General features: G+C 47.8%; 2 protein-coding genes across 3 annotated transcripts in view; both read right to left on the reverse strand.

The window, feature by feature from the left end:
- LOC142583412 (alpha-mannosidase 2C1-like) overlaps positions 1–16422 on the reverse strand; it is a 255564-nt gene that overhangs the window by 148400 nt on the left and 90742 nt on the right. For both annotated transcript variants that reach the window (XM_075693863.1, XM_075693862.1), the window contains exon 8: positions 13027–13186. In XM_075693863.1, coding sequence (XP_075549978.1) covers positions 13027–13186 — 160 coding nt within the window. The remainder of the gene's footprint in view (positions 1–13026; positions 13187–16422) is intronic.
- On the reverse strand, positions 929–10038 carry LOC142582106 (uncharacterized). The gene is made up of 3 exons (XM_075691511.1): positions 9850–10038; positions 2113–3218; positions 929–2030 (listed from the first exon to the last, which is right to left on the reverse strand). Exons 1-3 carry the CDS (start codon positions 10036–10038, stop codon positions 929–931), a joined length of 2397 nt encoding a protein of 798 aa, XP_075547626.1.

A 16422-nucleotide genomic window follows, 5' to 3' on the forward strand; every position in this document is an offset into this window, starting at 1 on the left:
AACTCTTGCGACGAGAATGGTAGGCCGTTGTCTGACCTGACTTCTTGCAGGATTCCATGGTGGGCAAAGATGGATTTGAGAGCGTCAATGACTGCATGAACTGGTGTGCTCCTCAGGGTCACCACCTCAGGGAACCTTGAGTAATAGTCCACCATCAGGATGAACGTCTGGCCATTGAGGTGGAACAAGTCCATTCCAAGGAATTCCCAGGAATGTCCAGGTAGGGCCGTGGAGAGCAGGGGCTCTGCAATGTTCACGCAGGTGGAAGCGCACTGTTCACAGTTGGCAATGAGAGAGGTGATGTCTATCGAGATGCCGGGCCACCAAATGACTCCCGAGCTAGGGCTTTGGTCCTGTTGATGCCTTCATGACCTTCGTGCAACATCGTCAAGACCGCTGGCCGAAGGGACGATGAGATGACTATCCGGGCGCCTTTCAGCAGAACTCCATCGCAGACAGAGAGCTCGTCTGCCACCAAGGCGTACTTTGAGAGGTGCAGTGGTATCTTGGTCTTTTGTGGCCAACCATGCCGGCAGTAGGAGGCGAGGGCCTTGCACTCACCATCGGACTCTTGTGCCTGTAGAATATCTTTAGGGCGGGGTGGCAAGACTTCCGATGTGCAGCCGACTACCTGTGCTGCAAAAAGTTCGATCGTGTCTAGAGGAGTGGGTGGCTTGTAGGTGATGCGCGAAAACGTATCAGCTGTGGCTAGCAGCTTTCCTGGCAAGTGCAGCATACGGAACTGGTATCGCATGGTCTTCAGCCGTAGTCTCTGAATATGAGGCGGCAACATGTCCAGTTCCATCTTGCTGAGAAGTGAAATGAGTGGCAGGTGGTCAGTCTCGACGTCGAAGGGGATGCCACGGACGAACTCGTCGAACCTTAGGATAGCTCACGTGGTTGCCAATGCTTCTTTTTCAGTCTGGCTTTAACGCTGCTCGGTCTTGGTCATTGACCTCGAAGCAAATGCGACTGGGCGGCGCTCTCCTGAGGGTTGCGTCTGTAGCAAAACTGCACCGAGTCCGAATGAGCTTGCATCTGCAGACACCGTAGTGGCGTACGACGGGTGGTACTTGGCCATGCACCTGTCTGACGTCAAGAGTTCCTTGATTTTCTCGAATGCTGCCTTTTGCTCATGCTGCCACACCCAACTCGCAGACTTATTCAGTAAGGCTCTGATGGGCGCTGTGACGTCCAAGATGAGTGGCAAGAATCTGGCAAGATGATTCACCATTCCGAGCGGTCTTCTAATGCCAGCGACGTCCATTGGAGCTTCCATGGCTTTGACTGCTTTGACTTTGCCCGGATCTGGCCTGATGCCCTGTGCTGAGACGACGACTCCGAGGAAGGAGATCTCGGGTACCCCAAAACGACACTTGTCCTGGTTCAATGTGACACCTGCTTTTGCAAGGCGAGATAGCACCTGGCTCAGTCTGGCGTCACGTTCCTGGTGGGTGCATCCAAAAACCAAAATATTGTGTATCATATTGGCGACTCCTTCTTGGCCCTCCAGGATTCTCGCCATCTGCTTTTGGAAGTACTCTGGTGCGGAGCTGATGCCAAAGGGGAGCCGGCAGAAGCAGTATCGGCCACATGGGGTGATGAATGTCGTAAGCTCTTCGGAGTCAGAGAGCTTCACCTGGTGGAAGCTTGCGGTCTCGTCCAGCTTCGAAAAAACTGCTGCATCGCCGAGGAGGCCAAGGGCTTGCTCGACAGTTGGTAGAATATGTCGTTCCCAGAGGACGACCTTGCTTAGTTGTGTCAAGTCGACGCAGAGGCGGTAGGAACCATCGCCTTTCCGAACGACGACTAGACCCGAGCACCATGGTGTTGGCTTGTCGACCCTACGGATCACGCCTGCGCTTTCCAATTTGTCCAGCGAGATCGTCCAGCAGACGATCTCGAGCAGCGGGATGGGGATCCTGCGAGGTACGCTTAGCGAGAAAGGTACGGCACCAGGTTTCAACCGGATGTTGTATTCGTCCTTGAGAGTGCCCAATCCGTTGAAGAGCTCGGCGTGCAGCGTCGCTCTTGAGTTGATCAAGAAACCGAACTACTTGGAGGGCTAGGAGCGCTGGCAGTCCCAGAAGAGGCACAGTGAGACTGGATCACGTAGAGGTGCTGACAGCTTGTTTTCCGTTGCCACCGAAGTCGTGCCAGATACGAGCCCAGCACGCGCAGTGGCTGTCCTCCCGGGCCAGTGAGCAGAGTGTAGACTTGGTCGAGTTTGGCGGGCAAGGTAGGAAAGTCGCTGGGAACGGCAGATACTTCGGCTCCGGAGTCAACCTTGAACTGCGCTGTGTAGTCGTCAACGCTAACGTTGACGATCTTTGCCGCGGCGGGCGTCGCGACAGATGCAGGTGAACGGAGCTGAGCTTGTACTGCTTGAACTTCCGCGAGCAGCATACTTCGGCAAAGTGGCCTTTCTTTTTGCAGAAGTTGCAGGCGGAGCGTCGAGCCGGGCAGTCTGAACGTCGATGAGGCGCACGGCCACAGAATTCACATGTGGACGGCTCGCGTGAGCGTTCTGCTTGCGGCTGCGGCGAACGAGGCTTAGCGCCGGAGCGACGGCAAGAGGGGAACTTCTTAGCTTTTGTGGCGTCAAGGTTGAGCTCGCGGGAGTGCTCGGTGCGGTTCTGGGACAACGCCTTTTCACTGTCGGCGTCTACGGTTTGGCGGGCTTGTGTCCAAGCGTCCTGGAGTGTAAACTTCGCGTTCCGGCACAGCTGGTCCGAGAGACGGGAGTCGCGGAGGCCGACGACGAACCAGTCGCGTACGAGCCTTTCCTCGACAGCAGCTGACGGATAGTTACAGCGCTTAACCATCCTGCGCAGTTCTGCGTAGTACGTGTCGACGCTTTTTTCGGGTAGCTGAACACGTCTGTGGAACCGTGATGATTCGTAAAGCTCGTTTGCCGGATGCACGAAGTGCTGCGTGAAGCTGTTGGCAACGGCTTGGTATGAAGCGAGCGACTGGGCGTCGAGCGAGAAGGTCACGAGAAGCGGGCGGGCCTCCGGGTCCATGCAGTACAGTAGCGAGCGTACCTGCATGTCTTCCGACGCTTGCGTCAGTCCTGAAATCACTGCGTAATTTTTGTAGCGGCTGAGCCATGTCGCCCACGTTGGCGGGTTCGCGAAGTCGAACAGTGCCGGCGGCTGGAAGTTGACGCCGTACAGTTTTGGCGGCTCGCCGGTCTCAAGGGACACCTTGGTGCCTTCCTGTGAGGTGAGGGCTAAGGCGGGGGGGCGTTATCCAGCCACTTCTGACATCCGTTTATTTATGCGGGCGACATTGTGTTGCTCGCTAACAAGCAAAGTGATTTGCAACGTCTGGCAAATATCTGTGGACAGGAAGGCAACAATTTAGGTCTGAAATTTAGTGTTAGAAAATCAGGTGTTATGGTATTCAATGAAAACAGTGAACAGACAGTGGAGAAACAGGGCCAAGAAATACCTCGGGTAACAGAATATAAATACCATGGTATATGGATAAACGAAGGCAATGGATATATGGAAACACAGGAAAATACCATAACAGTCAAGGGGAAGAGAAATGCAGCCATAATGAAGCACAGAGCGCTATGGGGATACAATAGGTACGATGTCCTCCAAGGTATGTGGAAAGGGGTAATGGTTCCAGGACTTACTTTTGGAAATGCGGTTGTTTGCTTTAAATCAGGGGTACAATCAGGACTCGACGGGAACCAAACGTCAGTGGGTCGCCTCGCATTGGGCGCTCACGGGAAGACTACAAATGAAGCTGTGCAGGGGGATATGGGCTGGACTAGTTTTGAAGTGAGGGAAGCTCGCAGTAAAATTGAATATGAAGAACGGCTGAGGAATATGGAAGAAAGTAAATGGGCTGGGAGAGTGTTCAGGTATCTGTACAGGCAAAACATTGATTCACAGTGGAGGAAAAGAACTAGGAAGCTTACCAGCAAGTATGCGGCCTGTGGGGTGGGCAACACAGCAACAAAGAAGGTCAAGCAGAAAGTCAGAGAGGCTGAATTAATCTCATAGGTGGCGGCAATGGAAAAGAAACCTGCCATGAGTAACTACTTAAGAGGAAAAAACGAAATCAGGAAAGAAACCATTTATGATAACTCAAAGGGAAGCTCATTACTTTTCGAAGCGAGATCGGGATGCCTTAGAACACGCACCTATAAAGCGAGATATAAGAAGCAAGAAGAAGCATGTGCTTGCTGCGGTAAAGCTAGGGAAACGACGGAGCATATTTTATTAAAATGTGAAGACGTCTACCCAGCGGTCGATTTAGGCACCACTGGCCTCCTTGAAGCCCTTGGGTTCAGCGGGAGCACTGGTAAAGCAAACAGGTCCGCAATAGACATTAGTAAGAGGCGATTGGAGGATTGGTGGAAGAAAAGTAGGGAAACGACAAAAGACGGAGACATACAAAAGCACAGTTCGCAATAGGGGATCAGAAAATTGGGATGTGGTAGTTCATAGGGTTTTTTTTTTCATTGGTTAACCTAGGTAGGATATTAGACAGCATAGTAGCAAGAGCGTGGTGGCGCAACCCACTGCCCCGTTCCAAAGGGGACGCTCATAACATCCATCCAACATCCATCCATACATGACACCATGTGGCGTGGTTAGTGACGCGGGGCACGGGCACGCAGGGACGGACTGACACGTACCCACGACCTACTTAACTCCAGACCTGCATAGATCTCCCTCCTCCAGCACACCTGTTCTAGTTCGCCCCTTTTGCCGCTAGGGAAAGAACGTACGAGCAAAATGGCGCTAGTTAAAACCTGTTCGCTGTCGTCTGCTTCTACGATCTGTTCAGAGCTTGTCTTGCCACTTCGGCAGGCACAAAGCGCTTGCATTGGTGGTAAATGAATAAATTCAGAAATATACAAAAGAAAACATATTAACGCGATAGCGTTAAGGAGCTCGTGTCGCAGAAAAGCTGGTGTCGTCGGCGTCGGTGTCGGTGTCCGCGGCGTTGGCCGTGAGCGATAAATCACGGCAGGCACTTCATAAATAAAAAGCAACTTCCAAGATGGGCTTGGTGGGAATCGAACCAGGGTCTCCGGAGTGTGAGACGGAGACGTTACCACTGAGCCACGAGTTCGATGCTTCAAAGCGGTACAAAAGCGCCTCTAGTGAACGCGGTGTTGCCTTAGAAACGAGCTGTTTCTAAGGCTCAGGCATGCGTCGCTTGCTCAGGCGCACATTTCGTTGTCGCGCCAAACGCTGCGTTGCTCGACGCTCACCGCGTCCGATGCGGGGCGCGTAGTTGCTGCGCCGTAGCCGATTGTCTTACACCCCTTGGCGGGTCGACGGGAACGCTGTCGCGTTCCACTCTTGAAGGCGAAGCTTAAGCGTCCTCCAATTTTTTGTGAATGATTTGCGTTTTAATAGTGAAACTAGAAGAGGAGGAGCGGTGCAAGAAATGTAAACAACGAGCATAGGTGGCAGCTGCAATGCTAGATCGACGGCATAAATTTCCCTTTCCTAGCCTCCGTAAGAGACTGGAAAAATTGTTTAAAAAGATTCATGAGATAATCTAGCTTCTTTTAGTTGATTACAGATAGCCTAGTGTCGTAGATGATGTCAGGATTTACTGCTGTGTGCTGTATTGAAAGACAGATGATCTGGTAAAAGTATAGTAAAAGTATTCACGACTAAGTCCTCCGCCCGATATGTGCAATAGGCTGATCGATTCTGTTTCAAGGGAAGGTGAGCATATCTTGTTTTTAATGTCACTGGATGTCTAGCTCAGTAGAAAGCTTGCAAAAAATTAAGCGATCCCAGTGCTTTAAAACGTGCTGCACTGCAGGCCTTAAATCGTGTCACGGAACTCTTTTCAAACTGTAAACTGTTTCTGCGTGGTTGGCGGCAGCGTAACGGTGGTGTTCAAGATACGTACGCAGTGAAGCTGTGTGCACAATTCACTTTTTGAACTCACGACGCATTCACGGACAACTTTTAAGACTTAATATGACTGGTAATCGTTCTGTCGTCGAACATTACGGTAGTTTCAAGTTCCTAAAGAGCGCAGAAGCGAATTTTACATGTACAATGAAACTGGTGTGCGCGTTGCGAACTCTATACACAATATGATTTATAATAATCTGCTTGAAAAAGGCAATAGGAGCGGCTATCTAACGCTATTTTAGAGAGCAGCGGACTACATGCTCCGACATTTATTAGGTTCGGGCTGTCAACAATTAGAGCCAAGTGACCGATCAAAGCCTTGTGACATCACTGTCACTGTGTTAGCAAAAATCATCAACTAGACAAGCAGGTCGTCACAACACAACAGCTGCCGCACTAGTTGCAACGCTGCACAGCCGCCCCCCGCGTAGCAGACGAACAGGTTATGAAAGCGCCACCTACGGCCGTCGGTTGAATGACAGTGGGCGCAAATTGCTCCCATAGAAGCCGGATATCTGTGCAGGTCTGGAGCTCCAGTAGGTCGTGCACGTACCGACACTTGCCTAGACCATAGAGTTTCCTACAAAACATGTTTTCGCGTAATAATAAAGCTAATACCGCTTTTCACGTCCTGTTTTAGTAGAAAATGAATCATTGTGACAGATGGAAGGGTACTTGCCAAGCACGTCTTCAAAGTGTCCTGTCTCTCCGAAAACGATGCCAATCCGAAGTCACAATGTACTGATATTCCCATGCATACCACAGCGCAGCAGCGCCAGATTTCCCTCTAGGAAATGTAATGAGAAACTCTATGCCGCGTGCCCCTCAATGATCATCGGTTATCTTCCCACCTCATTACATGTCCGGCCCATGGCCCCCATTTCTTTTTCTTGATTTCAACTAAGATGTCATTTGCCCGAGTTTGTTCCCTCACCTAATCTGCTCTTTTCTTATCGCTTAACGTTACACCTATCATTCTACTTTCCATAGCTCGTTGCGTCGTCCTCAATTTGAGTAGAACCCTTTTCGTAAGCCTCCAGGTTTCTGCCCCACACGAGTACTGGTAGGACACAGCTGTTATACACTTTTCTCTTGAGGGATAGTGGCAACCTGCTGTTCATTATCTGAGAATGCCTGCCAAATGCACCCCAGCCCATTCTTATTCTTCTGATTATTTCAGTCTCATGATCCGGATCCGCGGTCACTACCTGCCCTAAGTAGATGTATTCCCTTACCACTTGCAGTGCCTCGCCACCTACCGTAAACTGCTGTTTTTTTTCCGAGACATTGAAACATCACTTTAGTTTTCTGCAGATAAATTTTTAAACCCACCCTTCTGCGATGCCTCTCCAGGTCAGTGAACATGCATTGCAATTGGTCCCCTGAGTTACTAAGCAGAGCAATATCATCAGCGAATCGCAAGTTACTAAGGTATTCTCCATTAACTCTTATCCCCAATTCTTCCCTATCCAGGTCTCTGAATACCTCCTGTAAACACGCTGTGAATAGCACTGGAGAGGTCGTATCCCCCTGCCTAACGGCTTTCTTTATTGAGATTTTGTTGCTTTCTTTATGGAGGAATATGGCGGCTGTGGAGCCGCTATAGATATCTTCCAGTATTTTTACATATGGCTCATCTACACCCTGATTCCGTAATGCCTCCATGACTGCTGAGGTTTCGACTGAATCAAACGCTTTCTCGTAATCAATGAAAGCTATATATAAGGGTTGGTTATATTCTGCACATTTCTCTATCACTTGATTGATAGTGTGAATATGGTCTATTGTTCAGTAGCCTTTACGGAATCCTGCCTGGTCCTTTGGTTGACAGAAGTCTAAGGTGTTCCTGATTCTATTTGCAATTACCTTAGTAAATACTTTGTAGGCAACGGACAGTAAGCTGATCGGTCTATAATTTTTCAAGTCTCTGGCGTCCCCTTTCTTATGCATTAGGATTATGTTAGCGTTCTTCCAAGATTCCGGTGCGCTCGAGGTCATAAGGCATTGCATATACAGGGTGGCCAGTTTTTCTAGAACAATCTGCCCACCATCCTTGAACAAATCTGCTGTTACCTGATCTTCCCCAGCTGCCTTCCCCCTTTGCATAGCTCCCAAGGCTTTCTTTACTTCTTCCGGCGTTACTTGTGGGATGTCAAATTTCTCTAGACTAGAACGACAGAAAGCTGAGCTAGTTGGTAGGGATTCATTATGCAAAATAGAAGTGAGGCGTGCAGACAGGACACAAGAGTAGAGAAGTGGACAACACGAACGCCGACTATCAACTGAAGGGGGCACTGAGGCGAAAAAAGAAAGAAGGCACAAAACTCATCTGCGCATGCTCAGGAATGGTAACACCACGTGTCAATCGGGTAAACATGCCGGCCTACGTGAGAGATAACTGAATCTTTCGCTTCATTGCCGAGATTGTTACTGCACGCCAGATTTAGATGAATGCGCGATATTGTACAGGCATAAGAATGAAGATACGCGTCTTATGGTAGAGGCATGGCATATCTATAATGGTGGAAGTGCGTGCGTGAGTCAGCCTTCGATTACTTTACATAAGGAAGAGATTAAGTACCTTAACAGTTATCTCTCACGTAGGCCGGCACGTTTACCCGATTGACACGTGGTGTTACCATTCCTGAGCATGCGCAGATGAGTTTTGTGCCTTCTTTCTTTTTTCGCCTCAGTGCCCCCTTCAGTTGATAGTCGGCGTTCGTGTTGTCCACTTCTCTACTCTTGTGTCCTGTCTGCACGCCTCACTTCTATTTTGCATAATGAATCCTCTAGACTATTCTCTCTTCCATTAGCATCGTGGGTGCCACTGGTACTGTATAAATCTCTATAGAACTCCAAGCCACTTGAAACTATCTCATCAATATTAGTAACAATATGGGCGAGTTTGACTCTAAACACATACATCTGATTCTCGCCTATTCCTAGTTTCTTCTTCACTGTTTTAGGCTTCCTTTGTTCCTGAGAGCATGTTCAAATCTATCCATATTATACTTTCTTATGTAAGCTGTCTTACGCTTGTTGATTAACTTGGAAAGTTCTGCCAGTTCTATTCTAGATGTAGGGTTAGAGGCTTTCATGCATAGGCGTTTCTTAATCAGATCTTTCGTCTCCTGCGATAGCTTACGGGTATCCTGTCTAATGAAATTACCACTGACTTCTATTGCAGAGTCCTTAATGATGCCCATAAGATTGTCATTCACTGCCTCAACACTAAGGTCCTTTTCCTGAGTTAAAGCTGAATATCTGTTCTGCAGCTTGGTTCGGAATTCCTCTATTTTCCCTCTTACCGCTAACTCATTGATCACCTTCTGATGTACCAGTTTCTTCCGTTCCTTCTTCAAATGTAGGCTAATTCGAGTTCTTGCCATACTATGGTCACTGCAGCGCACCTTGCCAAGCATGTCCACATCTTGTATGATGCCAGGGTTAGCGCAGAGTATGAAGTCTATTTCATTTCTAGTCTCGCCATTCGGGCTCCTCCACGTCCACTTTCAGCAATCCCGCTTGCGGAAGAAGGTATTCACTATCTGCATATTATTCCGTTCTGCAAACTCTACTAATAACTCTCCCCTGTTATTCCTAGAACCTATGCCACATTCCCCCACTGACTTGTCTCCAGCCTGCTTGTTGCCTACCCTGGCATTGAAGTCGCCCATCAGTAAGTGTACATTCGATCCCACATATATCGAACTCGAAGGGGATTGCGAAATAGTTCGATATATCGATAATTCGAAATATAATATATGCATGTCAAAAGCTTCTCTAACAACTCCATACATCTCAAGGCAGTTTCCTCGTAACTAACGGGAACTTACCGATCTGTGCCTCCAAGGCGCGTAAAAAAACAAAAACACAGTGCGATGACCTGAGCACTTTATTTCGGAAGAAAAAAATCTGTGTCCTTTGCTTGCTTTTTGTTCTGCACCATCAAGTTCATTAAGCTGTCCTCAAGCTTGTTGACAGTGTCCAAATGAGAAAGGCCAGCTCCTTCCATTGTGCCACAACAGCAGCGAATGACGCTGAAAGCTGATGCAAGTTCAGCTGCAGTGCATGGTGGTTGGTCCTCTTCGTCGGAACCTTCGCCACTGCTCGAGTCTGCGTCCTTGTCACCCATGATGTCAGCCACATTCTCCGCATCTGCGCGATCCGCTACAGCTTGCATGCCGTCGTCATCACTGACGAAATCGCGTATTGTAACACCACCTAGGATGATGCCTGGGAATGCTCGCAAAATTCGCTGTCCAGGCATCCACCGTCATCGTCTTCACTGTCAAAATATCCGTCATCTGCAGCTACTACAAAGTCTGCTTTGTGGACGCAGTTCCCAATTGTGCTTTTCTTCCCGTCGTTCCAAGCATAAGCCAGCATTTGAATGGCTTCGAGAAGGTCCACCTTCAGTTCGATTCCTAATCGGAGGTTGTTTAGGAGCCTCTGCACCAGTCGTCGTCTGTAGCCAACCTTAAACGCTTTCACAATGCCTTGGTCGAGAGGCTGAAGTTTTGCCATTGTGTTTGGCGGCAGAAACTTGAGGGTGATCTGCTTTAATGGGCAGACGACATGATGGGCCGAACAATTGTCAAGAAGAAGATAAACTTTGCGGCCAGACTTCTCCAGTTCGGCATCCCACGTCTGTAGCCACTCAACGAAAAAATCGTGTGTCATCCAAGCTTTCTTATTGGACGCATATCGAACCGGGAGGCCTTTCGCATTCTTAAAGCAGCGTGGAGATCTGCTCTTTCCGATAACAAACGGGTATAGTTTGCATGACCCACCCATATTTGCAGCAAGCAAAATCGATATGCGCACTTTGATGTTCTTTCCACCATGGCAAGCAGTGCCCTTCAGATGCAGAGTCTTGCTTGGCAGCATTTGCCAAAACAGTACCGTCTCATCTGCATTGAATATTTGCAATGGCGAAAAGCTGTTGGAAATATTTGGCCACTCTTCGGACAACCACTTCTCTATGTGACTTGTGCTAGTCACCTCGCTTTCGCCCAAAAGGGTCTTTCTGACGATGCTGTAGCGACTCTTAAATCGCTGCTGCCAACCAGTGCCACCAGTGAAGCTTTCTTCTCCGAAGGCCACAGCAAACCATTTGGCCTTTTCAGTGAGCATTGGGCCGTCAACAGGTATGTTCTTGGCACGTGTCTGCAAAAACCAGGCGTACAATGCCTTCTCAACCTTGTCAAAGGTTGGGACGCACACACAACACGCTCCAGGACGACTGGACTGGACTGCCTTCAGCTTAACATCGGCTTTGTTCTTTAGGATTGTACTCAGGGGGTTGTGAGTAATTCCGAATGCCGCGGCAACTGACGACATTTTCTTGCCAGCCACCACCCATCGAATGATGTCCGCCTTTGTTGAAAAATCCAAATTATTGTGTTTTTTCGCGGCCATGGCTCCAGAACACGTGCCAAAAGCGGAAAGAAAAATGCACTGCACCACATGAGTCTCAAGCCTTCGCGTTGGCCTCGTGAATAAAAGGAACAAAGCGAATCGAAAGACACACTGCTCCGCGTCTCTGCACTACCACAAGCACAAGCTGCACTGACCTCGTTCGTCTCGCTGCGCCAGCGGTGTCAACCAACCAAAACACAGGAAATGGGTGCCTGCGGTCAGCGTGGTTTCTCCCTCCTGCTTCCCTTTCACACCCAATCGCACTCCAAGTGCTCCTCGTTACGTGCCCTTTACCCACACGCCCCTTTGTCAGAGTGCAGGGTGGCGCACGTGAGATTGCGGGAACATTGCGTGGGCTTCATGAGGAGAAGCGCACTTGTGGGGATGGGATGCGACGGGAGAAGCTCACTTGCAGGGGTGAGTATGATGGGAGAAGTGCACTTGCCGGGGCGCAGCTCAGCACGGAGTTCGATACATAGATATGCCGGTGCACGGGAGTTCTATATACGCAAACAATAGCGCTATACTTTTGCATGGTATTCCCAAGGGGATTTTTCAACTGTTCGATATAGGCAATAATTCGATATACCCGGGTTTGATATATCCAGGATCGACTGTATTTTGTTTTCACTTTACCCATTGCCGATTCCATGTCTTCACAGAAGCTTTTGACTTGCTGGTCATCATGACTGGATGTAGGGGTGTAGACCTGTACGACCTTCAATTTGTACCTCTTATTAGGTTTCACAATAAGACCTGCCACCGTCTCATTAATGCTATAGAATTGCTGTATGTTATCAGCTATATCCTTATTAATCAGCAATCCAACTCCTAGTTCTCGTCTCTCCACTAAGCCCCAATAGCACAGGACGTGTCTGCTTTTTAGCACTGTATATGCTTCTTTTGTCCTCCTAACCTCACTGAGCCCTATTATATCCCATTTATTGCCCGCTAATTCCTCCAATAGCACTGCTAGACTCGCCTCACTAGATAACGTTCTAGCGTTAAATGTTGCCAGGTACAGATTCCAATGGCGGCCTGTCCGGACCCAGAGATTCTTAGCACCCTCTGCTGCGTCACAAGTCTGACCATCGCCGTGGTCAGTTGCTTCGCAGCTACTGGGGACTGAGGGCTGGGTTTTGATTATTGTATTCATATAGGAATACAACAATACAACATATAGGCAGCAGTAGCGTAGAGGTAGAGCATCCGCCTCGCATGCAAGAGGACCATGGTTCGAATCCCAGTGTTGCGCAATTTTCCACCGGATTAAAAAAAAAGTATAAAAAATCCACATGTTGATAAAATTGCATAAAAAGGCCTGGAGTGCGGCCTGATCCCGGTGACCAGAACCGGTAACGCACTCCCTCACCAGAGCAGGATTGGCCACCCTGGTGCATTACTTGGCCACAACCTCCTATATGAATACAACAATCTACACAAATATAATAATCATTAATACTTCATGCCTTTCCTTTCTCTAACGCTGCATGCCTCATACTTCCAAATCACCAATGACATGCACATATCAGCACGACACAGCACTCAAATTAGCAAGTGACAAGTTTTCAAGAAAGGAAACAGAAGCCAGACAGATGACAAGGGACAAGATGCACCCCAAAGGGTGTAAACTTGAGTTCAACCATGACTGCTCCCCCAGCTTATGTTACAAAAAAAAATGTGAAAGCAGATCAAAGCTCACCTCAGCCACCCGGAGCTCTGCTCCGTATGTTTCGGATGGAGCAAAGTGGACCAAGACTGTGCTGCCATCTAGGCCTTCCCACAGGAAGTTGTGGTGAGGAAACTTGTTCACCAGGTTCCAGCTCAACTTCTGAGTGAGGAATCGGGACACCCCACAGATCCTGCAGCACAGTACTTAGTCAGGAACTGAGTAGGTAATTCAAAACTGCAGTCAATTCCAACCTGGCAAAGCACTTCCCAGGAAAGTTGTGCACAAAAAACGGAGAAACCCTGCTGCTCCTTTCTCAGCTCATAATCTGTGTGGACTTGTGTCTGTGCTCGATCACTATTAAATCAACTAACTGCACTTACCCCACTGCTAAAGTGTGCTTGTAAAATGTGTTGCTGCTGGATGACAACTCACAGCACTTTTGTAAATAACCTGCTGGTGTACACCACTAATTGAATGCATGCATATGCTTCTGCAGAACACTCAATGCTTAGTGCTGACAGACTTTTACATACAGCTACAAAACACATTGCCAGAAAGAATGATTGAAGAATCGAATCTCTTGTAGTGCAAACTTGTGCCTAAATAGCAAAAGAATGCTTAATTAAGTGCCAACTATAGCAGCAACCATAATCAGTGGTGATCAAATCACATCGCATTGTACAGTGGCATGTACAATGAAATACACTGCACATGCCAGAGCAATCTGTGGTACATGCGTACATTTGAGATAGGATAACACTCTTAATGTAGCATGTGCGATATCATTAGGTATGCCTGTCGGGCTTGCAAACTGGCAATAGCATTCACATAGTTTAAATACATTAACCCTACTGGTCTTTTGCACAGATGCGATGACATGATAACAGTGGTAATCCTGTGATAGCCATCACTGGCAAAAAGTAAAACAATGAGTGCAACAGTTAACAAGTGACTGGCTACAGAATGAGAATTGCCATAACTGTAAAAGCGCAAGCACGTACCCACAAAGTATGCATTACCAAAATAACTCTTGGAGGTGCATCACCTTGGAGGCATGTCACTGATAGAAATGGCTCTGTAAGCACGTCAGCTGCCTCTGATTTAGGCTAATAATTTGCACACTAAGACTTCGTCTGTTGCATCATTTAAAGGGCCCCTCACCAGGTCTGGCCATTTTAAGCTGACAAGCGCACAGCATACATTGCACGATAACGATCATGTCTGCAAAGTATTACATCGCTATGCACCGCAGAAAGATCTGAAATTTCAATCCAAACACCGTTTTTCCTTCTCCTCGCGACCACTGCACCTACTTACTGGTGTCCGCAGTGTGACGTCGCTCGTGGTGACACGTGACTTCGAGAATTATTCAAGACAACATCTGTTATCTGTGTGATCTTGTGCTTGAATTGACGAATTGAAGTTTAGAGAAATAATAAAGCACACAAACCGAATGTCTGCGTGGTTTTGTTTTACTTCGCACCGAAGGAAGAAAGATGTACTTCCACTTCGTCTGCTTGTTCCCACGGTCGTGCAGTCACATGTGTAGATACTGAAACTATGCCATTTTCTACCGTGTTCCAGCGCGTGATCATGCTCTGCAATCCGCTTGTTCTGCCTCAGTAATCGTGCAGCACTGAATTATACCACTAGTGATGTGTCCTTGCACACAGCACGCAAAATCGTGCGCTGCACGAAACGATAAAAAAAGTGAAGGTGGGGCCCGTGACGTACACGTCACGCAATCCTCCAGGTCTGGCCTAGGAGAACGGAGGGAAGGAATTTCGCTTGCGGAGGCTAGACGGGGCAAGTAGAGAGAGAGTCTCGCTATGCAGGAGAGCTCGCCTGCTGAAATTATGGGTTTGTGACACTGAAATATTTCTATCTCGGCTATTAATGAGCCGATTTGAAAACATTTTGCGGCAGAATGCTCCCTAGAGGAGACGTAACAACTTCCAGCTTATAACCAAAATTTGCTATGGGGCCTGGTGAGGGGCCCTTTAAGTACAACAGCTATATCTTCTTGCATTTAATTGCACAGGAAACCAGCACAACAGTACTCCTTTTGCAAGAGAAAGTGCACTCAGTGAGCAATGGGGATATTAGAAACATGCAATAACTGTGCACTGAGACGAGAAAAAAAGAAGTCACAATTTCGCCATACAGGCAGATGAAACAACAAATGTGACAGCAACATGTTATGAATTGAAGCAAACATAAGTTGTAGTCAAGAGTTCGACGAAAGTTTGTCTGGTCAGGTAACATGATGATGAAGAAATTGCGGCCACTGACCAAGTCAAGGTGAAAAAACACACAGAGACGTTTCGGGACCCGTACAGGTTCCTTGATCACACTAAAAGGGGGCAAGAGCCGAAAGTCGTTTTTATGCCAAAATGTGACGTAGGGAACGGGTGTAGTTAGCAGGAAGATTTCCATCAGTTCTGTTGATACTGTTGTCAGTAGTTTGAATAAATAAAGATTCTAACAAGAGTCGCATCATCGAATTCTTTTCCTTAGCTATTATAGCAGCGTATTCCCTATCGATGCGGTGACTGCGATTATTAGCGTGTTCAGCAAGGGCATTCGAGACTTTCTTTTTTTTCACATATGTGCCTAGCGTCAGCGAAGCTCTTAGCCGCACATTCTCAAGATACGATCTCAGAATAGCCCACATGCCATCTAACAAGCTGAGAAATCAGCTTGTTAACGTAAACGATCGGCTGGAAAGCAAGAATTATCCCGGTGTCATATACAAGGTACCATGCGCAGACTGCAGCTGCAGTTACATCGGTGAAACCGGCAAATTCACGAGAAGATTAAAAGAGCACCAAAGGGACGTCTCCAACAAGAAAAAAGTCTCGGACGCCCTTGACGAACACGCCGATAATCGCAGTCACCGCATCGATTGGGAAAACGCAGCTATAATAGCTAAGGAAAAGAATTCGATGACGCGACTCTTGTTAGAATCTTTATTTATTCAAAGTACTGACAACAGTATCAACAGGACTGATGGAAATCTTCCTGCTAACTACACCCGTTCCTTACGTCACATTTTGGCATAAAAACGACTTGCGGCTCTTGCCCGCGTTTAGTGTTATCATGAAACCCGTACGGGACCCGAAACGTCTCTGTGTGTTTTTTCACCTTGACTTGGTCAGTGGCCGCAATTTCTTCATCAAACATAATCTGACGAAGTAAAAATTACCTGTTGTGCTAGGGGTCCTCTGTTTGAATCATGCCATTGGACAATTTTGTTTATGTTCATTAATTAAAGTCAAAATCTTTCTTAATTACTTTACCACTACTTTTCCGTATCAGGCGTGTTTCCAATCTTTTTCCTGGGCCGATCCCAGATCTAGTGCATAGCCGCGCTAATGAAAGTACATCATATTAAGCTTAGAGCTCAATTATTGTTTTGCCATTTTA

The sequence above is a fragment of the Dermacentor variabilis genome, chromosome 5 (genome assembly GCF_050947875.1).
Source record: "Dermacentor variabilis isolate Ectoservices chromosome 5, ASM5094787v1, whole genome shotgun sequence".
Taxonomy (NCBI): domain Eukaryota; kingdom Metazoa; phylum Arthropoda; class Arachnida; order Ixodida; family Ixodidae; genus Dermacentor; species Dermacentor variabilis.